This window comes from Pseudophryne corroboree, chromosome 6, assembly GCF_028390025.1.
Source record: "Pseudophryne corroboree isolate aPseCor3 chromosome 6, aPseCor3.hap2, whole genome shotgun sequence".
Lineage (NCBI taxonomy): Eukaryota > Metazoa > Chordata > Amphibia > Anura > Myobatrachidae > Pseudophryne > Pseudophryne corroboree.
The window spans coordinates 249029831-249053684 of record NC_086449.1 but is presented as its reverse complement, the minus strand read 5'-3'; the positions used below and the strand labels follow the sequence as shown (position 1 = coordinate 249053684).

The 23854-nt window shown below is 45.5% G+C and overlaps 1 protein-coding gene across 2 annotated transcripts in view; it reads left to right on the top strand.

Moving 5' to 3' along the window:
- Window positions 1-23854, top strand: part of FURIN (furin, paired basic amino acid cleaving enzyme) — a 389010-nt gene that overhangs the window by 225535 nt on the left and 139621 nt on the right. For both annotated transcript variants that reach the window (XM_063925863.1, XM_063925862.1), the window contains exons 5-6: window positions 14315-14443; window positions 23335-23411. In XM_063925863.1, coding sequence (XP_063781933.1) covers window positions 14315-14443; window positions 23335-23411 — 206 coding nt within the window. The remainder of the gene's footprint in view (window positions 1-14314; window positions 14444-23334; window positions 23412-23854) is intronic.

Genomic DNA, 23854 nt, shown 5'->3' with positions numbered 1-23854 from the left:
GTCAAGGGACCCTCAGGCGATAGCTGTAGACGCTCTAGTGACACCGTGGGTGTACCGGTCGGTTTATGTGTTCCCCCCTCTTCCTCTCATACCCAAGGTACTGAGGATAATAAGGAAAAGAGGAGTAAGAACTATACTCATTGTTCCGGATTGGCCAAGAAGAGCTTGGTACCCGGAACTTCAAGAATTGATCTCAGAGGACCCATGGCCTCTGCCGCTCAGACAGGACCTGCTGCTGCAGGGGCCCTGTCTGTTCCAAGACTTGCCGCGGCTGCGTTTGACGGCAGGGCGGTTGAACACCGGATCCTAAAAGAAAAAGGTATTCCGGAGGAAGTCATTCCTACGCTCATTAAAGCTAGAAAAGATGTAACCGTACAACATTATCACCGCATATGGCGAAAATGTTGCGTGGTGTGAGGCCAGGAAGGCCCCAACGGAGGAATTTCAGCTGGGTCGATTTCTGCACTTCCTACAGTCAGGGGTGACTATGGGCCTAAAACTGGGTTCCATTAAGGTCCAGATTTCGGCTCTGTCGATTTTCTTCCAAAAAGAACTGGCTTCACTGCCTGAAGTTCAGACATTTGTTAAGGGAGTGCTGCGTATTCAGCCTCCTTTTGTGCCTCCAGTGGCACCGTGGGACCTCAACGTGGTGTTGGTTTTCCTGAAGTCACATTGGTTTGAGCCACTTAAAACCGTGGATTTAAAATATCTCACGTGGAAAGTGGTCATGCTTTTGGCCTTGGCTTCGGCTAGGCGAGTGTCAGAATTGGCGGCTTTGTCGTGTAAAAGCCCCTATTTGATTTTCCATATGGATAGGGCAGAATTGAGGACTCGTCCCCAGTTTCTCCCTAAGGTGGTATCAGCTTTTCACTTGAACCAACCTATTGTTGTGCCTGCGGCTACTAGGGACTTGGAGGACTCCAAGTTACTGGACGTAGTCAGGGCCTTGAAAATTTATGTTTCCAGGACGGCTGGAGTCAGGAAGACTGACTCGCTATTTATCCTGTATGCACCCAACAAACTGGGTGCTCCTGCTTCGAAGCAGACTATTGCTCGCTGGATTTGTAGCACAATTCAGCTTGCGCATTCTGCGGCTGGCCTGCCGCAGCCTAAATCTGTAAAAGCCCATTCCACGAGGAAAGTGGGCTCTTCTTGGGCAGCTGCCCGAGGGGTCTTGGCTTTACAACTTTGCCGAGCTGCTACTTGGTCAGGGGCAAACACGTTTGCAAAATTCTACAAATTTGATACCCTGGCTGAGGAGGACCTTGAGTTCTCTCATTCGGTTCTGCAGAGTCATCCGCACTCTCCCGCCCGTTTGGGAGCTTTGGTATAATCCCCATGGTCCTTACGGAGTCCCAGCATCCACTTAGGACGTCAGAGAAAATAAGATTTTACTCACCGGTAAATCTATTTCTCGTAGTCCGTAGTGGATGCTGAGCGCCCGTCCCAAGTGCGGACTGTCTGCAATACTTGTATATAGTTATTGTTAACTAAAGGGTTATTGTTGAGCCATCTGTTGAGAGGCTCTGTTATGTTCATACTGTTAACTGGGTATAATATCACGAGTTATACGGTGTGATTGGTGTGGCTGGTATGAGTCTTACCCGGGATTCAAAATCCTTCCTTATTGTGTCAGCTCTTCCGGGCATAGTATCCTTACTGAGGTCTGGAGGAGGGTCATAGTGGGAGGAGCCAGTGCACACCAGTTAGTCCTAAAGCTTTCTTAGTTGTGCTCCGTCTCCTGCGGAGCCGCTATTCCCCATGGTCCTTACGGAGTCCCAGCATCCACTACGGACTACGAGAAATAGATTTACCGGTGAGTAAAGTCTTATTCCCCCCCCCACCCCCCCCCCGTATTTTGGCAACCAGGACCGGCTCAAAGAGCCCGAGGCTGGTTATGCTTAGGAGGGGGGACCCCACGCAATTTTTTTTCGGGTTTTTTACCGTTTTTCCATAAAAATAAAATAAAATATATTTTTAAAAGTATATAAATAATACTTGTGCCTCCTAAATAGACAAACCAAGTACCTAATCCCTTCTAATATAAATAGATATGCTATTACCAATAAAAATAACACAAAAAAAAACATGTTTTAATTTTTTTTTATTACATTCCGCCAGCAAAGTGTGGCGGATTGAAAATGACGAATTTACTGTCTAAAAGCACTGTTGTCGAATTTACAATCTTCAATTGAATATACTTTTGTCGAAATGCCGCATTTGTACCATTGCAGAAATGTCGAATTTGACAAATGTCGAATTTCAAAAAGTCGAATTTGGAATGGCCGTTTTTTTTGACGAAAAGTACTGTATTGCATTGTCGAATTATTATTTTTTTGGCGAAAATGTCCAGTTTTTCGACATTTTCAGGAATTCGACCGCAATTGCATATACCCCTGTAACTCCAGTGTTTCATAGTCCGTGTATATGAGCCCTGTTTGGTAATCCATTGCAAGACTCCTGTATTTATAGTTTGCTAATTTCTCAATTTTACGAGAGACTGTGACCAGATTGAGCTATGTGCCCTAACTTAGATCCTATGAAGAAAGGAATATAAATCTCAGATGTTTACATGGCCAGCAGGTATCTTCCGATTTGTGAAATGTCTCTGAACCACTGACTTTGCACTTGTTATGCCAAAAAATTGCTTATGAGAAAATATGCTTATCCCCTCTGAGACGGCAAAGCCATTCAGTGCACTTTTTTTATTTTAGATTTTTTTATGTTTTTCCCATTAAAATGAAATCACTCTCTCTGCCTTATCCTTGGTGATTACTATGCCAACATTGTAAGCATTCCTAGGAGAACAGAAAACATCTGGCTTGCTGAGAAGTCAAGTTAAATTAGGTTAAAGAAGCTGCAAAGACGCATGCAAAGTGATATGTGAAACAAGCACAATCTCGCTATTGCTGGGTATATGCTGTTCTGTTGGCCATTTGGTATTCCTTACCCCTCTGCTCTTCCGGAAGGCGTCTTGCTGATTTCTTTCTTACACTCTGGTGTACAAAGTAGATTTTGAAGTATATAATATGTAGTGTTTGCCTAAAGCAAATACTGTGCTTTGTTCTGGAAACCTAAATCAATAGCAATGGAGTCCCAATCTGCATGGTGTAAATATATGGTCATGTATTGCATGTCATGTTTTGGAAGCATTGTGGTTTTAGTCAGACTGATATAAAAAAAAAAAATATTGGCAAATTATTTTATTCTTGATTTTATGTGGTAAAGCGACTGAATAAATGATTCGATAATTGATGAAAAGGTGAAGGCTTATATAGCTAGGTAGACATACCTATGTATTTTATTATAGAATACCGTCTTGCCATCTTTAGCTACATAAACAATATATGCACAAGTGAAGGCGTATAGAGTGACCTTTAATGGGATACGGTCATTAGGTCGACAGTTCAAAAGGTCTACATGAGTTTTTCACTTTTTTTAATTTTTTTACTTTTTCATACTTTACGAACCACGTGGACTACAACTGGGAATAGTAACCTGTGCCGAGCGCAGCGAGGCACCTTGCCCGAAGGAAGTTTTTACAGTTAATGGATACAGCATTATCTGTGCCCCAGTCCTTACCCATCCACCCTATTTACCGCTGGCCTCCATGTGAATGCAATGTTATGATTAATATTAAGACTGAGGTCAGTCCAGTCAGGTGGGAGCTGGGCCCTGAGAGATGATCTCACTGTGAACTCGCACTGAGCAATACATTTTCAATCCAGTTTCAAACATGCATTGAGTCTCTAGAAGAAATTTGCATTGTGTGTTTTTTTTGGCTTGTGGGGGGGTTTTTTTGGTCATATTTTTGTGAGCAGCCCCCTGAGCAGTTGAAAAGATAGGGAAATATTTATTTTAAGGTATAAATGTTGGGACACAGTGCAGAACCTCTGGAACACCATTCCTAATTAATAATCATACACTTGGAAGGGTTTAGATGGCATAATTTGAGTAATAAAGTCTTGTTAGTTTTCAGGTGACTTTCTCTAAAAATGTGTTAAATGATGCGGGACAGGGATGTTTGGGTGTAAATGATGTGGGACAGGGACGTGAAGGTGTAAATGGTGTGGGACGGGACGGATTGCTAGAGGGACTATTGAACTTGCAGATGAAAGTAAAAGTGTTTTTGTTTTTTTTAATCCCAAATTGCTGCAAAGACTTTAATTTCATGAAAAACGCTTGCTATCTCTATTTAATGAAAAGTGCAAAATTCATCCAATTGACACCTTTTAAAAACCTCCAGTACTTTTCTTATTGCCACGATCTGCCTTCTATGTGATCCTGCTATCTCACTTGTCAATCACTTTTTCATGTACTTCTTCTCCCAGGTCACATTTTGTAAAAATAAGTTGCACCTGTTCACAGCAACTACTGTGGTATTTCTAACTGGATCTCTCTCATTTCTCGGGTGCGCGCATTAATTTCATGTATGCAAGTGTCATGAAATAAACTTTTACAAACTCGCACCGAATTGGATTTTCCCTTATAAAGGTATTTACCCTTTAACCCTTGGTCAAACTTGAATCTTATCTTAAACTCATAAGGGGGTTACACACGGGAGATTTCTCCTGGCGATGTGTGCTGAGCTATCTATCACAGACCGGTCAGCATACATCTCTCCCCCCGCTCAGCACAGCGCGATGTGTGCTGAGCGAGGAGGGGTGGACGGGGGGACCGCTGATTTCACCCAGCAGTGAAATTAGCGATCTCACTAGATAATTCATGCCCAATCTACAGCCAGCGATAGCGACGTGCAGGGCCGCGCATCGCTGTCGCCGGCACCCCTACATACGGAGCAATGTGTTCTTAATTTCTAAGCAATCTAGTCAGATTGCTTAGAAATTAAGTGAACATCGCTCCGTGTGTACCCCCTTACAGATTGTGAACTTTCTGGGATATTTATCTGCAGCTTTGGGGCCCTCTTGTCTGGAGAGTATTGGGTATTGTGCACCAAAGATAATGTTGCCCTTGACTAATATCCAAAATACTATTAAATCATTTAGGAACTATTGTAAAATTGTAATAATTGATCATGTATGAAGTCCCTGGCTGACGGTAAAGCTCCGGCTTTTAGAGCCCATTGTTCAAATTCATGCTTCATAAATTGGGGTATGGATGTTAGTCTCGCTTGCTCAGCAACTTTTGTCTCTGCCAGGGCATATATTTCTATTATAAATACTATTAATTTAATGTGCAGGATACGTCCATCAGGCAGTAAGAGGACTAAAATATGGCCTGTCCCAGTGATGATCTTGGAATGGGTTTCTTTCCTAGTCTTTTAGACATTACTTCAGATTGTGGTGCCCTCCTTCCCCTTTACACCCCCCCCCCCGTCCTAAAACATTTTCTTTTTGTAATGCAATAAAGTTTTTGTGGTTTTTATCCTCGCTGATATAATAAATTCTGATGACGACATCTCCCTTATGCAGTCAGGTGTGTGTCCATGCATGTATATGTGTGTGTGTGTATATGTGTGTGTATATGTGTGTGTATATATATATATATATATATATATATATATATATATATATATTTATTTCTCTGACGTCCTAGTGGATGCTGGGGAATAGCGGCTCCGCAGGAGACTGGGCACAAAAGTAAAAGCTTTAAGACTACCTGGTGTGCACTGGCTCCTCCCCCTATGACCCTCCTCCAAGCCTCAGTTAGATTTTTGTGCCCGAACGAGAAGGGTGCAGTCTAGGTGGCTCTCCTGAGCTGCTTAGAAAAAAAGTTTAGTTTTAGGTTTTTTATTTTCAGTGAGACCTGCTGGCAACAGGCTCACTGCATCGAGGGACTAAGGGGAGAAGAAGCGAACTCACCTGCGTGCAGAGTGGATTGGGCTTCTTAGGCTACTGGACATTAGCTCCAGAGGGACGATCACAGGCCCAGCCATGGATGGGTCCCAGAGCCGCGCCGCCGTTCCCCTTACAGAGCCAGAAGAGCAGAAAAGGTCCGGAAAAATCGGCGGCAGAAGACGTCCTGTCTTCAATAAGGTAGCGCACAGCACCGCAGCTGTGCGCCATTACTCTCAGCACACTTAACACTCCGGTCACTGAGGGTGCAGGGCGCTGTGTGGGGGCGCCCTGAGACGCAATATAAACACCTTAGGGGGCAAAAAATGCATCACATATAGCTCCTGGGCTATATGGATGCATTTAACTCATGCCTGTTTTTCCATAAAAAAGCGGGAGAACGGCCACCGAGAAGGGGGCGGAGCCTATCTCCTCAGCACACTGGCGCCATTTTTCCTCACAGCTCCGTTGGAGGGAAGCTCCCTGACTCTCCCCTGCAGTCCTGCACTACAGAAACAGGGTAAAACAAGAGAGGGGGGGCACTAATTTGGCAGATAAATCTATACAGCAGCTATATAAGGGAAAAACACTTATATAAGGTTATCCCTGTATATATATAGCGCTCTGGTGTGTGCTGGCAAACTCTCCCTCTGTCTCCCCAAAGGGCTAGTGGGGTCCTGTCCTCTATCAGAGCATTCCCTGTGTGTGTGTGTGCTGTGTGTCGGTACGTTGTGTCGACATGTATGAGGAGGAAAATGGTATGGAGGCGGAGCAATTGCCTGTATTAGTGATGTCACCCCCTAGGGAGTCGACACCTGACTGGATGGTCTTATGGAAGGAATTACGTGATAGTGTCAGCACTTTACAAAAGACTGTTGACGACATGAGACAGCCGGCAAATCAGTTGATACCTGTACAGGCGTCTCAAACACCGTCAGGGGCTCTAAAGCGCCCGTTACCTCAGGTGGTCGACACAGACCCAGACACGGACACTGACTCCAGTGTCGACGGTGAGGAAACAAACGTATTTTCCAGTAGGGCCACACGTTACATGATCACGGCAATGAAGGAGGTTTTGAACATTTCTGATACTACAAGTACCACAAAAAAGGGTATTATGTGGGGTGTGAAAAAAACTACCCGTAGTTTTTCCTGAATCAGATGAATTAAATGAGGTGTGTGATGAAGCGTGGGTTTTCCCCGATAAAAAACTGCTAATTTCTAAAAAAATTATTGGCATTATACCCTTTCCCGCCAGAGGTTAGGGCGCGTTGGGAAACACCCCTAGGGTAGATAAGGCGCTCACACGCTTATCAAAACAAGTGGCGTTACCGTCTCCTGATACGGCCGCCCTCAAGGAACCAGCTGATAGGAAGCTGGAAAATATCCTAAAAAGTATATACACACATACTGGTATTATACTGCGACCAGCAATCGCCTCAGCCTGGATGTGCAGTGCTGGGGTGGCTTGGTCAGATTCCCTGACTGAAAATATTGATACCCTGGACAGGGACAATATATTATTGACTATAGAGCATTTAAAGGATGCATTTCTATATATGAGAGATGCACAGAGGGATATTTGCACTCTGGCATCAAGAGTAAGTGCGCTGTCCATTTCTGCCAGAAGAGGGTTATGGACGCGACAGTGGTCAGGTGATGCGGATTCCAAACGGCATATGGAAGTATTGCCGTATAAAGGGGAGGAGTTATTTGGGGTTGGTCTATCGGACCTGGTGGCAACGGCTGGGAAATCCACCTTTTTACCCCAGGTCACCTCTCAGCAGAAAAAGACACCGTCTTTTCAGGCTCAGTCCTTTCGTCCCCATAAGGGCAAGCGGGCAAAAGGCCACTCGTATCTGCCCCGGGGCAGAGGAAGGGGAAAAAGACTGCAGCAGACAGCCTCTTCCCAGGAACAGAAGCCCTCCCCCGCTTCTGCCAAGTCCTCAGCATGACGCTGGGGCCTTACAAGCGGACTCAGGCACGGTGGGGGCCCGTCTCAAGAATTTCAGCGCGCAGTGGGCTCACTCGCAAGTGGACCCCTGGATCCTGCAGGTAGTATCTCAGGGGTACAAATTGGAATTCGAGACGTCTCCCCCTCGCCGGTTCCTGAAGTCTGCCTTACCAACGTCTCCCCCCGACAGGGAGGCGGTATTGGAAGCCATTCACAAGCTGTATTCCCAGCAGGTGATAATCAAGGTACCCCTCCTACAACAGGGAAAGGGGTATTATTCCACGCTGTTTGTGGTACCGAAGCCGGACGGCTCGGTGAGACCTATTTTAAATCTGAAATCCTTGAACACTTACATACAAAGGTTCAAATTCAAGATGGAATCACTCAGAGCAGTGATAGCGAACCTGGAAGAAGGGGACTATATGGTGTCTCTGGACATCAAGGATGCTTACCTCCATGTCCCAATTTGCCCTTCTCACCAAGGGTACCTCAGGTTTGTGGTACAGAACTGTCACTATCCGTTTCAGACGCTGCCGTTTGGATTGTCCACGGCACCCCGGGTCTTTACCAAGGTAATGGCCGAAATGATGATTCTTCTTCGAAGAAAAGGCGTCTTAATTATTCCTTACTTGGACGATCTCCTGATAAGGGCAAGGTCCAGAGAACAGTTAGAGGTCGGAGTAGCACTATCTCAAGTAGTACTACGACAGCACGGATGGATTCTAAATATTCCAAAATCGCAGCTGATTCCGACGACACGTCTGCTGTTCCTAGGGATGATTCTGGACACAGTACAGAAAAAGGTGTTTCTCCCGGAGGAGAAAGCCAGGGAGTTATCCGAGCTAGTCAGGAACCTCCTAAAACCAGGCCAAGTGTCAGTGCATCAATGCACAAGGGTCCTGGGAAAAATGGTGGCTTCTTACGAAGCGATTCCATTCGGCAGATTCCACGCAAGAACTTTTCAGTGGGATCTGCTGGACAAATGGTCCGGATCGCATCTTCAAATGCATCAGCGGATAACCCTGTCTCCAAGGACAAGGGTGTCTCTCCTGTGGTGGTTGCAGAGTGCTCATCTTCTAGAGGGCCGCAGATTCTGCATTCAGGACTGGGTCCTGGTGACCACGGATGCCAGCCTGAGAGGCTGGGGAGCAGTCACACAGGGAAGAAATTTCTAGGGCTTGTGGTCAAGCATGGAAACGTCACTTCACATAAATATCCTGGAACTAAGGGCCATTTACAATGCCCTAAGTCAGGCAAAGGCCTCTGCTTCAGGGTCAGCCGGTGCTGATCCAGTCGGACAACATCACGGCAGTCGCCCACGTAAACAGACAGGGCGGCACAAGAAGCAGGAGGGCAATGACGGAAGTTGCAAGGATTCTTCGCTGGGCGGAAAATCATGTGATAGCACTGTCAGCAGTGTTCATTCCGGGAGTGGACAACTGGGAAGCAGACTTCCTCAGCAGACACGATCTCCACCCGGGGGAGTGGGGACTTCACCCAGAAGTCTTCCACATGATTGTGAACCGTTGGGAAAAACCAAAGGTCGACATGATGGCGTCCCGCCTCAACAAAAAACTGGACAGATATTGCGCCAGGTCAAGGGACCCTCAGGCAATAGCTGTGGACGCTCTGGTAACACAGTGGGTGTACCAGTCAGTGTATGTGTTCCCTCCTCTGCCTCTCATACCCAAGGTACTGAGAATCATAAGAAGGAGAGGAGTAAGGACTATACTCGTGGCTCCGGATTGGCCAATAAGGACTTGGTACCCGGAACTTCAAGAGATGCTCACGGAAGACCCGTGGCCTCTACCTCTAAGAAAGGACCTGCTCCAGCAGGGACCATGTCTGTTCCAAGACTTACCGCGGCTGCGTTTGACGGCATGGCGGTTGAACGCCGGATCCTGAAGGAAAAAGGCATTCCGGATGAAGTCATCCCTACCCTGATCAAAGCCAGGAAGGATGTAACTGTGCAACATTATCACCGTATTTGGCGTAAATATGTTGCGTGGTTTGAGGCCAGGAAGGCCCCTACAGAGGAATTTCAACTGGGTCATTTCCTGCATTTCCTGCAAACAGGACTGTCTATGGGCCTAAAATTAGGGTCCATTAAGGTTCAAATTTCGGCCCTGTCAATATTCTTCCAAAAGGAACTAGCTTCAGTTCCTGAAGTTCAGACGTTTGTCAAGGGAGTACTGCATATACAGCCTCCTTTTGTGCCTCCAGTGGCACCTTGGGATCTCAATGTAGTTTTGGGGTTCCTAAAATCACATTGGTTTGAACCACTCACCACTGTGGACTTAAAATATCTCACATGGAAAGTGGTAATGCTGTTAGCCCTGGCCTCAGCCAGGCGTGTCTCAGAATTAGCGGCTTTATCCTATAAAAGCCCTTACCTAATTTTTCATACGGACAGGGCAGAATTGAGGACTCGTCCTCAATTTCTCCCTAAGGTGGTTTCAGCATTTCACTTAAACCAGCCTATTGTGGTGCCTGCGGCTACTAGGGACTTGGAGGATTCCAAGTTGCTGGACGTAGTCAGGGCCCTGAAAATATGTTTCCAGGACGGCTGGAGTCAGAAAATCTGACTCGCTGTTTATCCTGTATGCACCCAACAAGCTGGGTGCTCCTGCTTCTAAGCAGACTATTGCTCGTTGGATTTGTAGTACAATTCAGCTTGCACATTCTGTGGCAGGCCTGCCACAGCCAAAATCTGTAAAAGCCCATTCCACACGGAAAGTGGGCTCATCTTGGGCGGCTGCCCGAGGGGTCTCGGCTTTACAACTTTGCCGAGCAGCTACTTGGTCAGGGGCAAACACGTTTGCTAAATTCTACAAATTTGATACCCTGGCTGAGGAGGACCTGGAGTTCTCTCATTCGGTGCTGCAGAGTCATCCGCACTCTCCCGCCCGTTTGGGAGCTTTGGTATAATCCCCATGGTCCTTTCGGAGTCCCCAGCATCCACTAGGACGTCAGAGAAAATAAGAATTTACTTACCAATAATTCTATTTCTCATAGTCCGTAGTGGATGCTGGGCGCCCATCCCAAGTGCTGATTGTCTGCAATACTTGTACATAGTTATTGTTACAAAAAAATCGGGTTATTATTGTTGTGAGCCATCTTTTCAGAGGCTCCTCTGTTATCATGCTGTTAACTGGGTTCAGATCACAAGTTGTACGGTGTGATTGGTGTGGCTGGTATGAGTCTTACCCGGGATTCAAAATCCTTCCTTATTGTGTACGCTCGTCCGGGCACAGTATCCTAACTGAGGCTTGGAGGAGGGTCATAGGGGGAGGAGCCAGTGCACACCAGGTAGTCTTAAAGCTTTTACTTTTGTGCCCAGTCTCCTGCGGAGCCGCTATTCCCCATGGTCCTTTTGGAGTCCCCAGCATCCACTACGGACTATGAGAAATAGAATTATCGGTAAGTAAATTCTTATATTATATTATATTATAATATATATATATATATATATATATATATATATATATATATATATATATATATATATATATATATATGAGAGAAAGTTACCTCAGGTGTGTTATACATTCATAGAAGGGTAATCCTTTAGTAGGCGATATTCTTTTTTTGCAAATAGTCATTCAATGATGTATAATAGAAAATACGAAATATATCCGGAAACTGACATACAGTTAAATACATATTTTTCTTATACAAATACAATTAGAAGCGAGATTCTGATTTCCAACAAAAAGGATCTGTATGTTGATTCAGCTCTAAGTTCTTGGTTTCATTTGGTTGGAATTAGCTCAATAGCCATACCAATACTTCTTACTTTAATAATTGAGACATAATTGGATGTGGTACAGGTGAGACTTTTTATACCACGTATACCCCTTATCCCCAACAATTTTTCCTTTTCAATTCAATCGCCTTCAGTTTCATGTAAGCGTCTGCTTCGTTATGATCAACAAACAGCAGGGGCAAACGCTCAGGGCTGCAGGTGTAGATCTCAGGACCAGCTGCTTCTCCCATGTGCAGCTTTACGTGGCTTGCTCATGAGTTAGTAGCCCCAAGCATTTTTGTGTTACTCCCTGAAGAAAAAACTGCAAATACTGTTTACAAAGACATTTTTAGTGATCAATGTGTGCAATCTAAAATATGCATCACATTGTATGTAGGGAGGACAATCCCGGGATCGGCGGGATCCCGGGATTTGGGCCCAAAAATGCCGGGATTCACGGGATTACACTGCGCATGTGCGGGAGGGAGTGTGTGTAAGTAATACTACTTACACTTAGGAGGGCGGCAGCCATAGACGAACGCTGAACGCGGCGGCACTTCAAATGTGGCGCCGGCCGCCAGCCAATCAGAGCTGGCGGACTGGCAGCCAATCAGGGAAGCTGCCGCGGCAGCCAATCAGGAGCGACTGCTGTGTCCATGGCTGGCGCCCACCTAATAGTAAGTGGTACTTACGCACACCCTCCCTCCGTGCAGTGCTAACATCACCCTCCCCGCTACCTACTGTACACCCTCCCGCCCAGCTACCTACACCCTCCTGCACTACTACCTACACCCTCCCTCCCTTCCCCGCCGCTACCTACACCCTCCCGCACCGCTACCTACCCTCCAGCGCTGCTCCCTACACCCTTCTTTACTGATCCCTACTGCAATCCCGGGATCCCGGGATTGATCGTTTTTCAATCCCGAATCCTGGGATTGAAAAATGGCCCGGGATTGGCCTCCCTAATTGTATGGCACTGCTGTAGTTGTAAAATTAGTTCAGCTGAGCAATAACCGACATCCACGCGAGCGAAGCCGCAGGCAAACGCTAGTGTGTGTATATGTATATATCATCAGAAGTACTCCTGGAATGGCTTCAACCTCAGGCCAGAGCAGAGAGGCCTTTCTTCCTATTGCTCATAAGCTTTAGCTTCTGTAGCCTTGGCATAGAGGCAACCATACTGCATAATGCTGAGGCTGGATTAGGAACATTATTCAAAGGTTCAAGGATGGTAGATACGAACACCAAAGTTGTTACAGGTGTGAACAGTGGTCACTCTAGATGTGTGACGAACAACATCAAATGGTACGAGTGAGTATTAAAAGAAAATAAGTGTTTAATACAATTTCACGTGGAACATGAATAAAACACATGGGCATAGGAAACACGTGAGATAGAAAACAAAGCAATTTTCAATATAGAATTAAAATTCAAAGTGAGCACACTTCTGACAAGGAACTGCGATTCAAAATAATTGAATCGGCTCCATAATGTCTTTTTACACTGTAAGCATTGGAAATCATTTTTAAAAATTTTCATCTCATTTAAGTTAGCCTGGTCTTTGCAGTTCTTACTCTGGCTCATAGCTTGGGATCCGTAAGGCGCACATTACCTACAATTGTATGAAATTATTATTGAAATATTGTGTGTGTATATACTGTAAGTAGAAGCAAAGGGACTACATGGTGACAGACCACTGAATTCACCCTTGCTGGTCGCAGTTAAACTGTGTTATTAGGCGTGCCAGCATGACCATAACTACTGACAGCATTTTCAGATTGACGTATCTGGAAGCCGGCTGGATTAGTGACCCTTAGCAATGCTAGTTTTGCATTTTGTTCTATTTAGGATAAGAAAAATACACTAGTGAAGTGGTTCCCAAACTTTTTTGATCACAGCGTCCTAGAGAAGCGGTCGCCAACCTGTCGCTTGCGAACGACTGGTAGCTTGTCACTGCTTCCTAGGTAGCTTGCGCGGTGGTGGGTGCATAATATGGTGCCAGCTGTCAGCCAATCAGAGCTCGCGCACCATCAGCGCCTGCTCCTGATTGGCTGTGGGTCCACACCATATTTCAAATGGCCATGCGGCCAGAGACATCAGCGCCGGGACTTCAGTGAGGATAGAGCAGGAGACTGAGGCGTGCGCTGTGCTAGTGCGCTCCCCTCCCCTCAGACACGCACACAAGAGAGCAGCAGCAGAAGGGGCAGAGTCCAAAAATCGTGAACACTATTTGTATCTGTCACTAATTGGGGCATAACTTGCGTATCTGGCACTGCTGAGGGGCATAAGTTATGTATCTGGCACTGCTGGAGGGGGGGGGGGGCATTACTTGTGTATCTGGCACTGCGCGGGCGGCATTACTTGCAGTTGTGAGGCCACACCCACTATCGTAGGAACGAGCGAGCATTGGGGGGGGGGGTAGCTTTTTCCAGAGGTTTTATTTTCCGAAAGTAGCTCACACCTCAATTAAGGTTGAAGACCACTGCCCTAGAGTATCAACATTTTTTTCACGACACCCCTAGGCCTAAGTTTCTTCTTGAGAAATTTAGACACTAATATTAAATTAAGTAATTTGTGTTTATATGTCATACTTAGGTTTAATTATTTAGCGAGGGACAGGTTTTGCTTCTGTTTGTCCACATATTTTATGACCGGCAGCCACAAGCACTGGTTTTGCCTATTACATTGGCCATAAATAATTTGAATTGGTTCTCGGTCACCAGCCCGAGGCACCCCTGCAAGTGCCCTGAGGCACCCCAGGGTGTGTAATAAGTGCACATGGAGTACTGGTGCTTAACAGCCTTTTGTTTTATTCGCCAGTATGATCCAAACCGACATGATATACATGTGAAAGAAGCTTGGGAGCAGGGATACACCGGCAGAGGAGTTGTCGTCTCAATCCTGGACGATGGTATTGAAAGGAACCACCCTGACTTGGAAGGGAATTATGTGAGTAGCTTTCGTAACAGATGTTTGTTAGAGTTTAAATCATTTATATTATGGTTTTGCTGCCCTGTAGCATATTCAACATTCACACTAACTCCTGACTTTACCTACAACTTTGATATGCATCCGTTCTCCCTGCCTGCTTTATCCACCTTTCTCAGTTAATTTTTGCTTCCGTTCTTGATGTTCGCCAATTATGCTTTTATGAACCAGTATGTGGGCATATCTGGGATAGGAGCTGCATGGACTTATAGATTTAAGAAAGGTTAATAATTTGGCAACAAATGGGCACTGTGGTTAGCATTGCTGCCTGACAGAGTTAGGGTCATAAGTTAAATCTTTGTGGAGTTTGTATGTTCTCCCATGTTTGTGCATTTTGCTTTTGGGTGCTGTTTTCCAACCGACACACCAATAACTCTGGTAAGAAACTTAAGGGCCCTACACACTGGTAGATAACACTGCACGATATGTATGTTCTCGTTCATTTATGAACGAGAACTCGTTCATATTTTGCAGTGTGTAGGCACAAACGATGCGCGGCCCCGCGCTCGTTCATCGTTGGTGCCCTGTCGCTTATGCATGCAGGCCAGTATGGACAATCTCGTCCATATTAGCATGCATTGCTATGGGGCCGGGTGATGGGGGCAGTAAAGAAACTTCACTCCCCCCGCCGCCGGGTCGGACAGCTCAGCGGCGGATTGCCGAGTCTGTAGGGGCATTAGACTGTTTTGCCATGGGAGCGGGAATTAGATTCTCTTTACTGCCTCATAATATGGTGTGCTGTATAATATGATGTGCCCTATATGAATCAATAATGATCATTCAAATCTCCAAATTTTGGCTGTTGCCATGCAGATAAGTGGCTTTTTGGAAAAGCTATGGCAAAAACTTTTTATACTACATGCAAGTAATTTGCATATCCATAGCCAAATTATAGGTCTACTATGAATTTATAGTGGTATAAAGAGATCTAATGAGCAAGCAGATCATTTCAAACCATTTATTAATAGCAATAGCTGGTTATTTCTTTGGATAGATCTTTGAATACAGCGTTTCTGGCAAGCAGGGATTCCCTGGCTAGATGCCCACACAGTTGTAATACGTTCACTGATAACTACTGTTGTGTTCTAATTAGATATATTTACTGTATCTGATGGTGTCTGTAATTTCTAAAGCTAATTGAGCATTTTAGTGAAATGCACCCAGAGTCGCCACAGTGCGCATTGATTTCATTACAAACGTTCTGCTACATTTTACGGTTATATTCTTGTTTATTGTGTATTTACTGTTTAGATATTCTTGTTGCCTTCACAAAACATTAAAGTTTCTTCTATGATGCAAACATATGAGTGCATGGACATGTAATGGATGCATAGGCAAACGCAGGGGAGGGGGGGTTCCAGTTGCCCAGAAAACCCCTCCTCTTAGCCAGTTGCTCAAATTAGGACTACAGTAGCAACAACTATTAATATGATTACTAGAACTGCCGCCACAACATGCAGTTTAAGGGACAGAGTGGAGCTGCTGCACATGCCCAGTGTTAACTTCTTCTACCGGGATTGCTGTGTGTGTTGATCTGAGCGCTCAATCCATGCACAGGACCAGAGCTTAGCTGCCAAGAAGAGACACCTTACCAAGAAGTGGGGGAATGTGTGCTTATAAAGTGCAGTTCTGCCTACTACAGGTTCTATTATGTATGTGTATTTCTATATTATGGGGTGTTTACCCTTTTCATGACCACTTATTTATATTAAAATATGTTTGATACAGCCTATACTATTGACCATCTATATACGGGTGTAGTATAGCGGTCTGATTGTTATCTTACCGACATTCATTAGTCCGACAGTGCTCGTCAGACACTGGAGGTTTCCCGTGAAATAATAGTTAGACATTAATCATAGGTCGACAGTCATAAGTTAGACAATGTAATTAAACCGACATACAAAAGACCGACAGCATTCAGTATATACAGACAAAAACAAGTCCCACGTTTATCCTTCAGTTACAAATTAGACAGACACTGTTAAAGACCGACATTTAATACATTCATAGACAAATAAAGAGACCGAAATGTCCTCATTCAGACATCAATTAGACAAACACACTATGGGGTATATGCAATTGCGGTCGAATTCCGTCTGGAATTCGACCGTTTTTGGATTCGACACAATTCGACAGGCGAAACCCTCCTGCCGGGACCCGAATTCAACATATTCAATAAATAACAGATTCGACAGTCCCGCTGTCGGAAAAAAAAAAGACCAATTGACGAATAGTGGGCGGCCTGGATTTGACTTCATGGATGGCACAAAAGTGTTCAATAAATCCTGAAAAAAAAATGCGTGGGGTCCCCCCCTCCTAAGCATAACCAGCCTCGGGCTCTTTGAGCCGGTCCTGGTTGTAAAAATACAGGGGGGGGGGGGAGGGGAAAATGACAGGGGTTCCCCCGTATTTTAACAACCAGCTCTGGGCTCTGCGCCTGGTCCTGGTGCAAAAATACGGGGGACAAAAGACGTAGGGGTCCCCCGTATTTTTAACACCAGCACCGGGCTCCACTAGCCAGAGCGATAATGCCACAGCCGGGGGACACTTTTATATTGGTCCCTGCGGCCGTGGCATTAAATCCCCAACTAGTCACCCCTGGCCGGGGTACACTGAAGCAGCGAGGATCCCTTAAATCAAGAGGTCCCCCCCCCCTCCAGCCACCCAAGGGCTAGGGGTGAAGCCTGAGGCTGTCTCACCCCCCCCCCCCCCCCCCTCCCCATCCAAGGGCGGCGGATGGGGGGCTGATAGCCTTTTGTGACCAAATTTTTTTTGGGTTTTTTTTGTAGCAGAACTACAAGTCCCAGCAAGCCTCCCCCGCAAGCTGGTACTTGGAGAACCACAAGTACCAGCATGCGGGGGGGGGGCGCACTCGAGATACAATGTAGCGCATAGGCGCTCCATTATATTCAATGGTGGGAACTTTGCGGTCTGCGGTAGACCACAAGGGTGACCCCACTTAACTTTGCAGTCTACCGCTGACCGCAATGTTCCCACCATTGGAAACAATGGAGCGCCTATGCGCTACATTGTATCTCGAGTGCGCCACCTGACTAACAGCTCAGACGCGCACAGCCAATCAGGAAAGTGCCATGACGTGGCGCTCCCTGATTGGCTGAAGGGACCCTCTTTGACAGCAGTCACTGGGGTCCCGCCAGTCGGGGAAAGGGGTCAATGGGACCCCTTTCAGTGCGTGGATTCGGGTTCTTAGTTGTTTTTTTTTTTTTTACCAAGTACGTGGATTACAAACAAAGAAGAGGACCGATCTACACTGGATTGTTGTGAGTATAATATTATTTACAGGTACCCCGTGGATTCTACGTGGAGAAGGGGACCGACTCTTCGTGATAACAAGGTAAGTATGTATGTATGTATGTTAGTGAGCATATATGTAATAAAGTTATACTGTTATGGTGTGTGCGTTGTGTTTTTTTTGGGGGGGTTTATTTGTAGTAGAACTACAGGTACCAGCGACCCAATTTCTCTCTCCCCCCCCCCCGCATGCTGGTACTTGTGGTTCTCCAAGTACCAGCTTGCGGGGGAGGCTTGCTAGGACTTGTAGTTCTGCTACAAAAAACAATATTCTTTTTTTGTCACAAAAGGCTATCAGCCCCCCATCCACCGCCCTTGGATGGGGGGACAGCCTCGGGCTTAACCCCTAGCCCTTGGGTGGCTGGAGGGGGGGACCCCTTGATTTAAGGGGTCCCCCACTCCTCCAGGGTACCCCGGCCAGGGGTGACTAGTTGGGGATTTAATGCCACGGCCGCAGGGACCAATATAAGTGTCCCCCGGCTGTGGCATTATCTCTCTGGCTAGTGGAGCCCGGTGCTGGTGTTAAAAATATGGGGGACCCCTACGTCTTTTGTCCCCCTTATTTTTGGGACCAGGCGCAGAGCCCGGTGCTGGTTTTTAAAATACGGGGGAACCCCTGTCAATTTCTCCCCCGTATTTTTACAACCAGGACCGGCTCAAAGAGCCCGAGGCTGGTTATGCTTAGGAGGGGGGACCCCACGCATTTTTTTTTCGGGAATTTTAACACTTTCACACCCCTTCCAACTGAAAAACATGCTCTGATCTCTCCATATTATTGTAGTTAGTAAAAAAAAATATATATATATATTCGTTTAAAAAATCAATTAAATAATACTTGTGGCTCCTAAGGACAAACCAAGTAGAAAATCCCTTCTAATATAAATAGATATGCTATTAGCAATAAAAAAAGCACCAAAAAATTCATGTTTTTAAAAAAAAATTATTAGATCACGACCGGTAAATGAGGTGGAATGAAATTGACGAAATGACTGTCGAAAAGCTCGGTTGTCGAATCGACATTCTTCAGTTGAATATACCGTATTTTTCGGTCCATAAGACGCACTTTTTCTCCCCAAAAATTTTTGGGGAAAAGTTTGTGCGTCTTATGGAGCGAATAAGACATGTGGAGCACACAGCAGGAGCGAGTAACACATTTGTGGAGCATACATACGGGGCATACAGTGCTCCCACTGCGCTGGGTGGGAGAGCCAGCGCAGATGGAGTGTGCGGGTAGCGGCGGGTCCTGGATGCTGCTGTGCCGTCATCTCAGAGCCCGACATCTGAGAGCGCGGCAGCAGAGCGCCCGCATCTCAGAGCCCTGCAGCAGAGCCGGCATCATGTGACTCCCCTTCCCCCCCATCCGGGACCAGTGCAAGGATGATGAAGCAGAAAAGGCTCAGCGGAGAGACATTTTCTTTCTTGGGGTTTCCAGAAAGCTAGAGTACTCCAACCTTTAAGTCTCTCCATTTGTCAATGACAGTGATAATGGTTCTTAATGCCACTGTTGAGTGCTGTTCACTTTACATGGTTCAAATGCTGTTCTGTTATAGTTTATTAAATATTTTATTACACTATTTGGTTCTGAATATTTATTTTCCTGTTTTCCTACTCTAAAAACTAGGTGCGTCTTATGGTCCGAAAAATACGGTACTTTTTGTTGAAAAGCCGCATTTTAACATTGCAGACATGTCGAATTGAAAAAATTTCGAATTGCCAAAAGTCGAAAATGAAACGGCAGGTTTTTTGTCGAAAAGTACTGTATTGAATTGTCGAATCAAATTCGACAGGTTTCTTGTGTCCAAAATGACCCGTTTTTCGGCAATTCGACCGCAATTGCATATACCCCTATAAGACCGACAGGGCATTAATGAGATTACAAACAAAAAGAAAACACTGAAAGAATGCATAGACATTTAAGAGACCGACAGCGCTAACATAGATCTCTAAAAGACCGACAGGACATATCTCAAACATTAATAAGACCGACACAAGAAAATTCAGACATAGCTTTCATATCCAAAATATAATATTACACATAACAGTTATTAGACTGGTATTCTTACTCAGAAATATGACCATATATTCAGTCCTGAGACTTGTAGTTCACCCACACCACCCACCCCTGTACACTCAGTCATTGCGTCACGTCCATACCCAGACGCAACCGAGGCTAGCGCTATTAGGGTTGCCGCGTCTTTGCCTAGATGGGATGCTATTGCTGTTGTGACGAAGGAAGCGTCCAGGATAAGGCACCCAGAAATAGCGGGGGTACGGGAGAGGGGGGACTGAGAAGGGGTGCGCAGCATGTACTGGGGGGGAGGTGGTGGGGGGGGGGGTGAGCTCCACTTTAGCCTGTATGGGTTAGGTTTGCCATTAGGACCGCTGACTGGGCTGGCTGGGACCTGTAGTTCCACGGATGAAAGCAGCACCGATGCTAGCGCTATTAGGGTTGCTGCGTCTTTGCCTATATGGGATGCTATTGCTGGGGTGACGATGGATGCGTCCAGGATAAGGCGCACAAATAGCGAGGGTACGGGAGAGGGGGGTCTGATGAGAAGGGGTGCACAGCAGGGACTGGGGGGAGGTGAGGGGGGGGGGGTGCGCTTCACTTTAGTCTGTATGGATTGGCCTTGCTAACAGGACCGCTGACAGGGCTGGCTGAGACCTGTAGTTCCTTGGGTGACTGTAGCACCAGGGGTTGCTGGGGTGACGATGAGCTATGGTGGCAGCTCTTGCCAGCGGTATAGGGCCGTCCAGGACTGGAAGCTGGGACCTCCGTCCACTCCACCCGCAATAGCTGTTTGGAGCTAAGGGTTGAAGGTGTGTGTACGCGGCGACATGTCTGTGTGTAGGAGGGTAGTGTTGGGTAACAAAGTCTCACAAGTCTATGAAATTAATATATGGGCCCCTGTCCTAATAATCTATCAGGCTTTTGCGTGTCGATCTTATTGGAGTCTATTATGTTTTGTCGGTAATTTACCTTTCTGTATGTATGTTGGTCTTCTGCGCGTCTGTCTTCTTGGAGTCTGTTATATGTATTGTCTGTGATTTACCTGTCTGTATATGCTGTCTGACTTGGGATTGTCTGTTTAATTGAGGTCTGATAAATTACATTTTCGATCTCTTTTACTGTCCATGTATGCATGCGCTGTCGGCCTTTTGCGTGTCTGGCTAATTCAAGTCTGACATATTCTGTTGGTCTTTTGGGTGTCTGTGTATATTCTGTTGGTCTTTTGTGGTTCTGTATAATACCCCTTTCACACCACACAAATAACCCGGTATCGACCCGACATATTGCCGAATCTAGACGGGTCAGTGTGTGGTGTGAAAGCACCAAGTCCGAATTCCCAGGTCGCCTGACCTGGTAATTCAACCCGGGGTATAAGCAGTGTTATTCCCGGGGTGGAATACCGGGTCAGTGGCTGCATAATCAGATTCCCGGATCCCGGGACCCGTTTTCCAGATAGGGAGAGGCGGCGTGGAGATGAGCTCATCTCCCAGCTCCGGCTCCCCCCCCCCCCCCCCCCCCCTTCCCCCTGCCGCTATGGCAACTGACCCGGTTCTGGAAGCCAGTGAAAGGGGTAGGAGAGTCTCCAATGCCGGATCCCACCCGGGAAGGACCAGTTTCCTATTCCCGGGTGGGATACGGCATTGGAGATGTGAAAGGGGTATAATTGATGTCTGATGGATGCTGTGTCAGTCTATTTTATTGTCTATGTATGTGCTGTCGGTTTTGTGGTTGTCGATGTGACTGTTGTCTGACGTGTGCACTGTCTGTCTTTGTTTTGTCGGGCTGTTGACCTTGTCTGTGTTTTACTTATCTGTATATTATCTTTGTCTAAGGTTTATCTGTCTGTGTTTCACAACTATCTGACTGATGTGTGTCTGTCTTCTGTTGTCGGTCTTTTTACTGTTTGCATTGTGCAGGTCGGCGTGTCACCCGGAACCCCTATAAATTCAGTGTATAAAAAGACCAAAGTGTACAGATTTGTCTAGGGTAGGTACTAGGTTCATGTACCACTTCCTCACTCCCACACTTACTCCAATGTACTGCAGCGCAGGAGATTGTGGGATGCATTTGGAAACCCCCCTTCTAGAAATCCTGCGTTTGCTCCTGGGACTCATGTGGTATCTGTTACATGCATGTTTTTTTTTCCGTATGTATGTAAACAGTGTGTGTATCTAGTTTTGTTTTTAGGATCTAGAAAAAAAAATCACTTATATATTCTACTGCTTAAATTAAAAAAAAAAAAAAAAATTTAAAACAATATTTGAAAATAAATAGATGTGATACAACTAACTTTGCTGGATTTCTGTAGCGTCTGCTGACATCCAGCACCGTGTTGCAAAATGCATTTGTAACTTTTTATACACACTTCATTAAAAGGGTTTTGTTCTCCTTCATCACATGATGGCAACTAGTATTAGGCCAATCTCATGACTATGGCCCCAGTGGGGTTATAATTAGTTCTCCATGTGACAATGTGCACATATACAGTATGCGGATTGTTTTGTACAAAGTATTTGCTTATTGGATCAGCCAATGAAACCATCACCATAATGGCATGATTAAAGTAAGACCCATTGATGGTACATTCCTTATTTTGATATTGCTGTCATCATAAAGGAGTGTCCTTATGAACTTGTATACAGTCCCCATCTATATGTAATCCAGTATAATTGCAGTGTGACGCTCACATCGCATAATTGTTATAATCGCCTCATCTATTAAGCCCTGTACACACGGGGGAGATTTGTGTTGAGCACTGGCCACTCATTTCACCCATGCATGCCAAATCTAGAACCGGGGATAGTGCTGTCGCTGGCACCCTACACACGGAGAGATCCGTCCTTAATTTATAAACAATCTAGTCAGATTGCTTAGAATTTAGGCACGGATCTCTTAAGCGTTTCATACTTTCTTGTAGCTGCTGCAATCCTTTACATTCCATCTAACTTTTTCAAAAGTACAAAATAAATTTTGTGGGGAATCTGTCAGCGACTGGAGGAGTTAATTGGAGTAACTTCAGTTTCTGCTGCAGCATAGACTTAACGTCGGTCACCAATGTACATGCATATAGACTGTGTAGGCTTTTTCTCCCCGGCTCATAGTGTGAAATTGGTTTTATTGTTACTTTGACCTATAGTAGTAAATAGACATTTGCAAGAATTTTTTATTGTAATTTATTTTCTCGGCAGCAGTGTTTAATGAACAGTTCAATAATGCATGGTTAGACATTCATCTGCTTGGTTACAAAAAAAAAAGATTGATTATTGATCTATGCCACAGACCGTTCCAGAGAGGCAGTTGCTGCAGTGCACTTGAAATATATTTGGAAGGAGCCATTAGGTTGATGAAAAACTGAATGCAGCTGGATATCTTAATTCTTCTATGTCTGTCTGCAGAAAGAAAACTGATCTGGTATAGAGCAGATAAGGGGAAGTGATTTATTTGCGCTACACTTTAATTGACATAGTTCCTATAGTATGTAATTTTTTATTTATTTTTTCCCCCTTTTTAATTTGTATTTATTCAGGATGCTGCTGCCAGCTATGATGTCAATGACCAAGATCCGGATCCACAGCCCCATTACACTCAGCTGAATGACAACAGGTGGGCAAATTCATGTCAGTGGAAAGGTGGACTAGAAAACCTTTGCAAGTTCACATTTAAATACTATGCAGTCTATTTACAGTATGAAGCAGTTATAACTGCTGCTCCCAGTGTGCCAAGAGGTAAATCTTTTCTTTCCGCCAACTTTATGAACATCCTGTGATGGCATTGCCTATACCTGGCTGTGGAGATCCAGCAAAGCCAAAAAGGCTGCATATTAACTTTTCATATGCAACATTAGGCTGCCAGGGTTTTCACCAAGGCTCCAAGCCGCAGCATGGTAAACGAACATCTGTATCGCTGTAATAAGCCATGATACAGGTTGCTAGCACAGTGTCAATACAAATATTTTCCTTTGTGTACCCTCAAAGTCTTCCAAGTACAGGGAATACGCGTTTCTGTAGACCTTGGCCAAATCTCTTTAGCTCCTACCCACCGCTGCC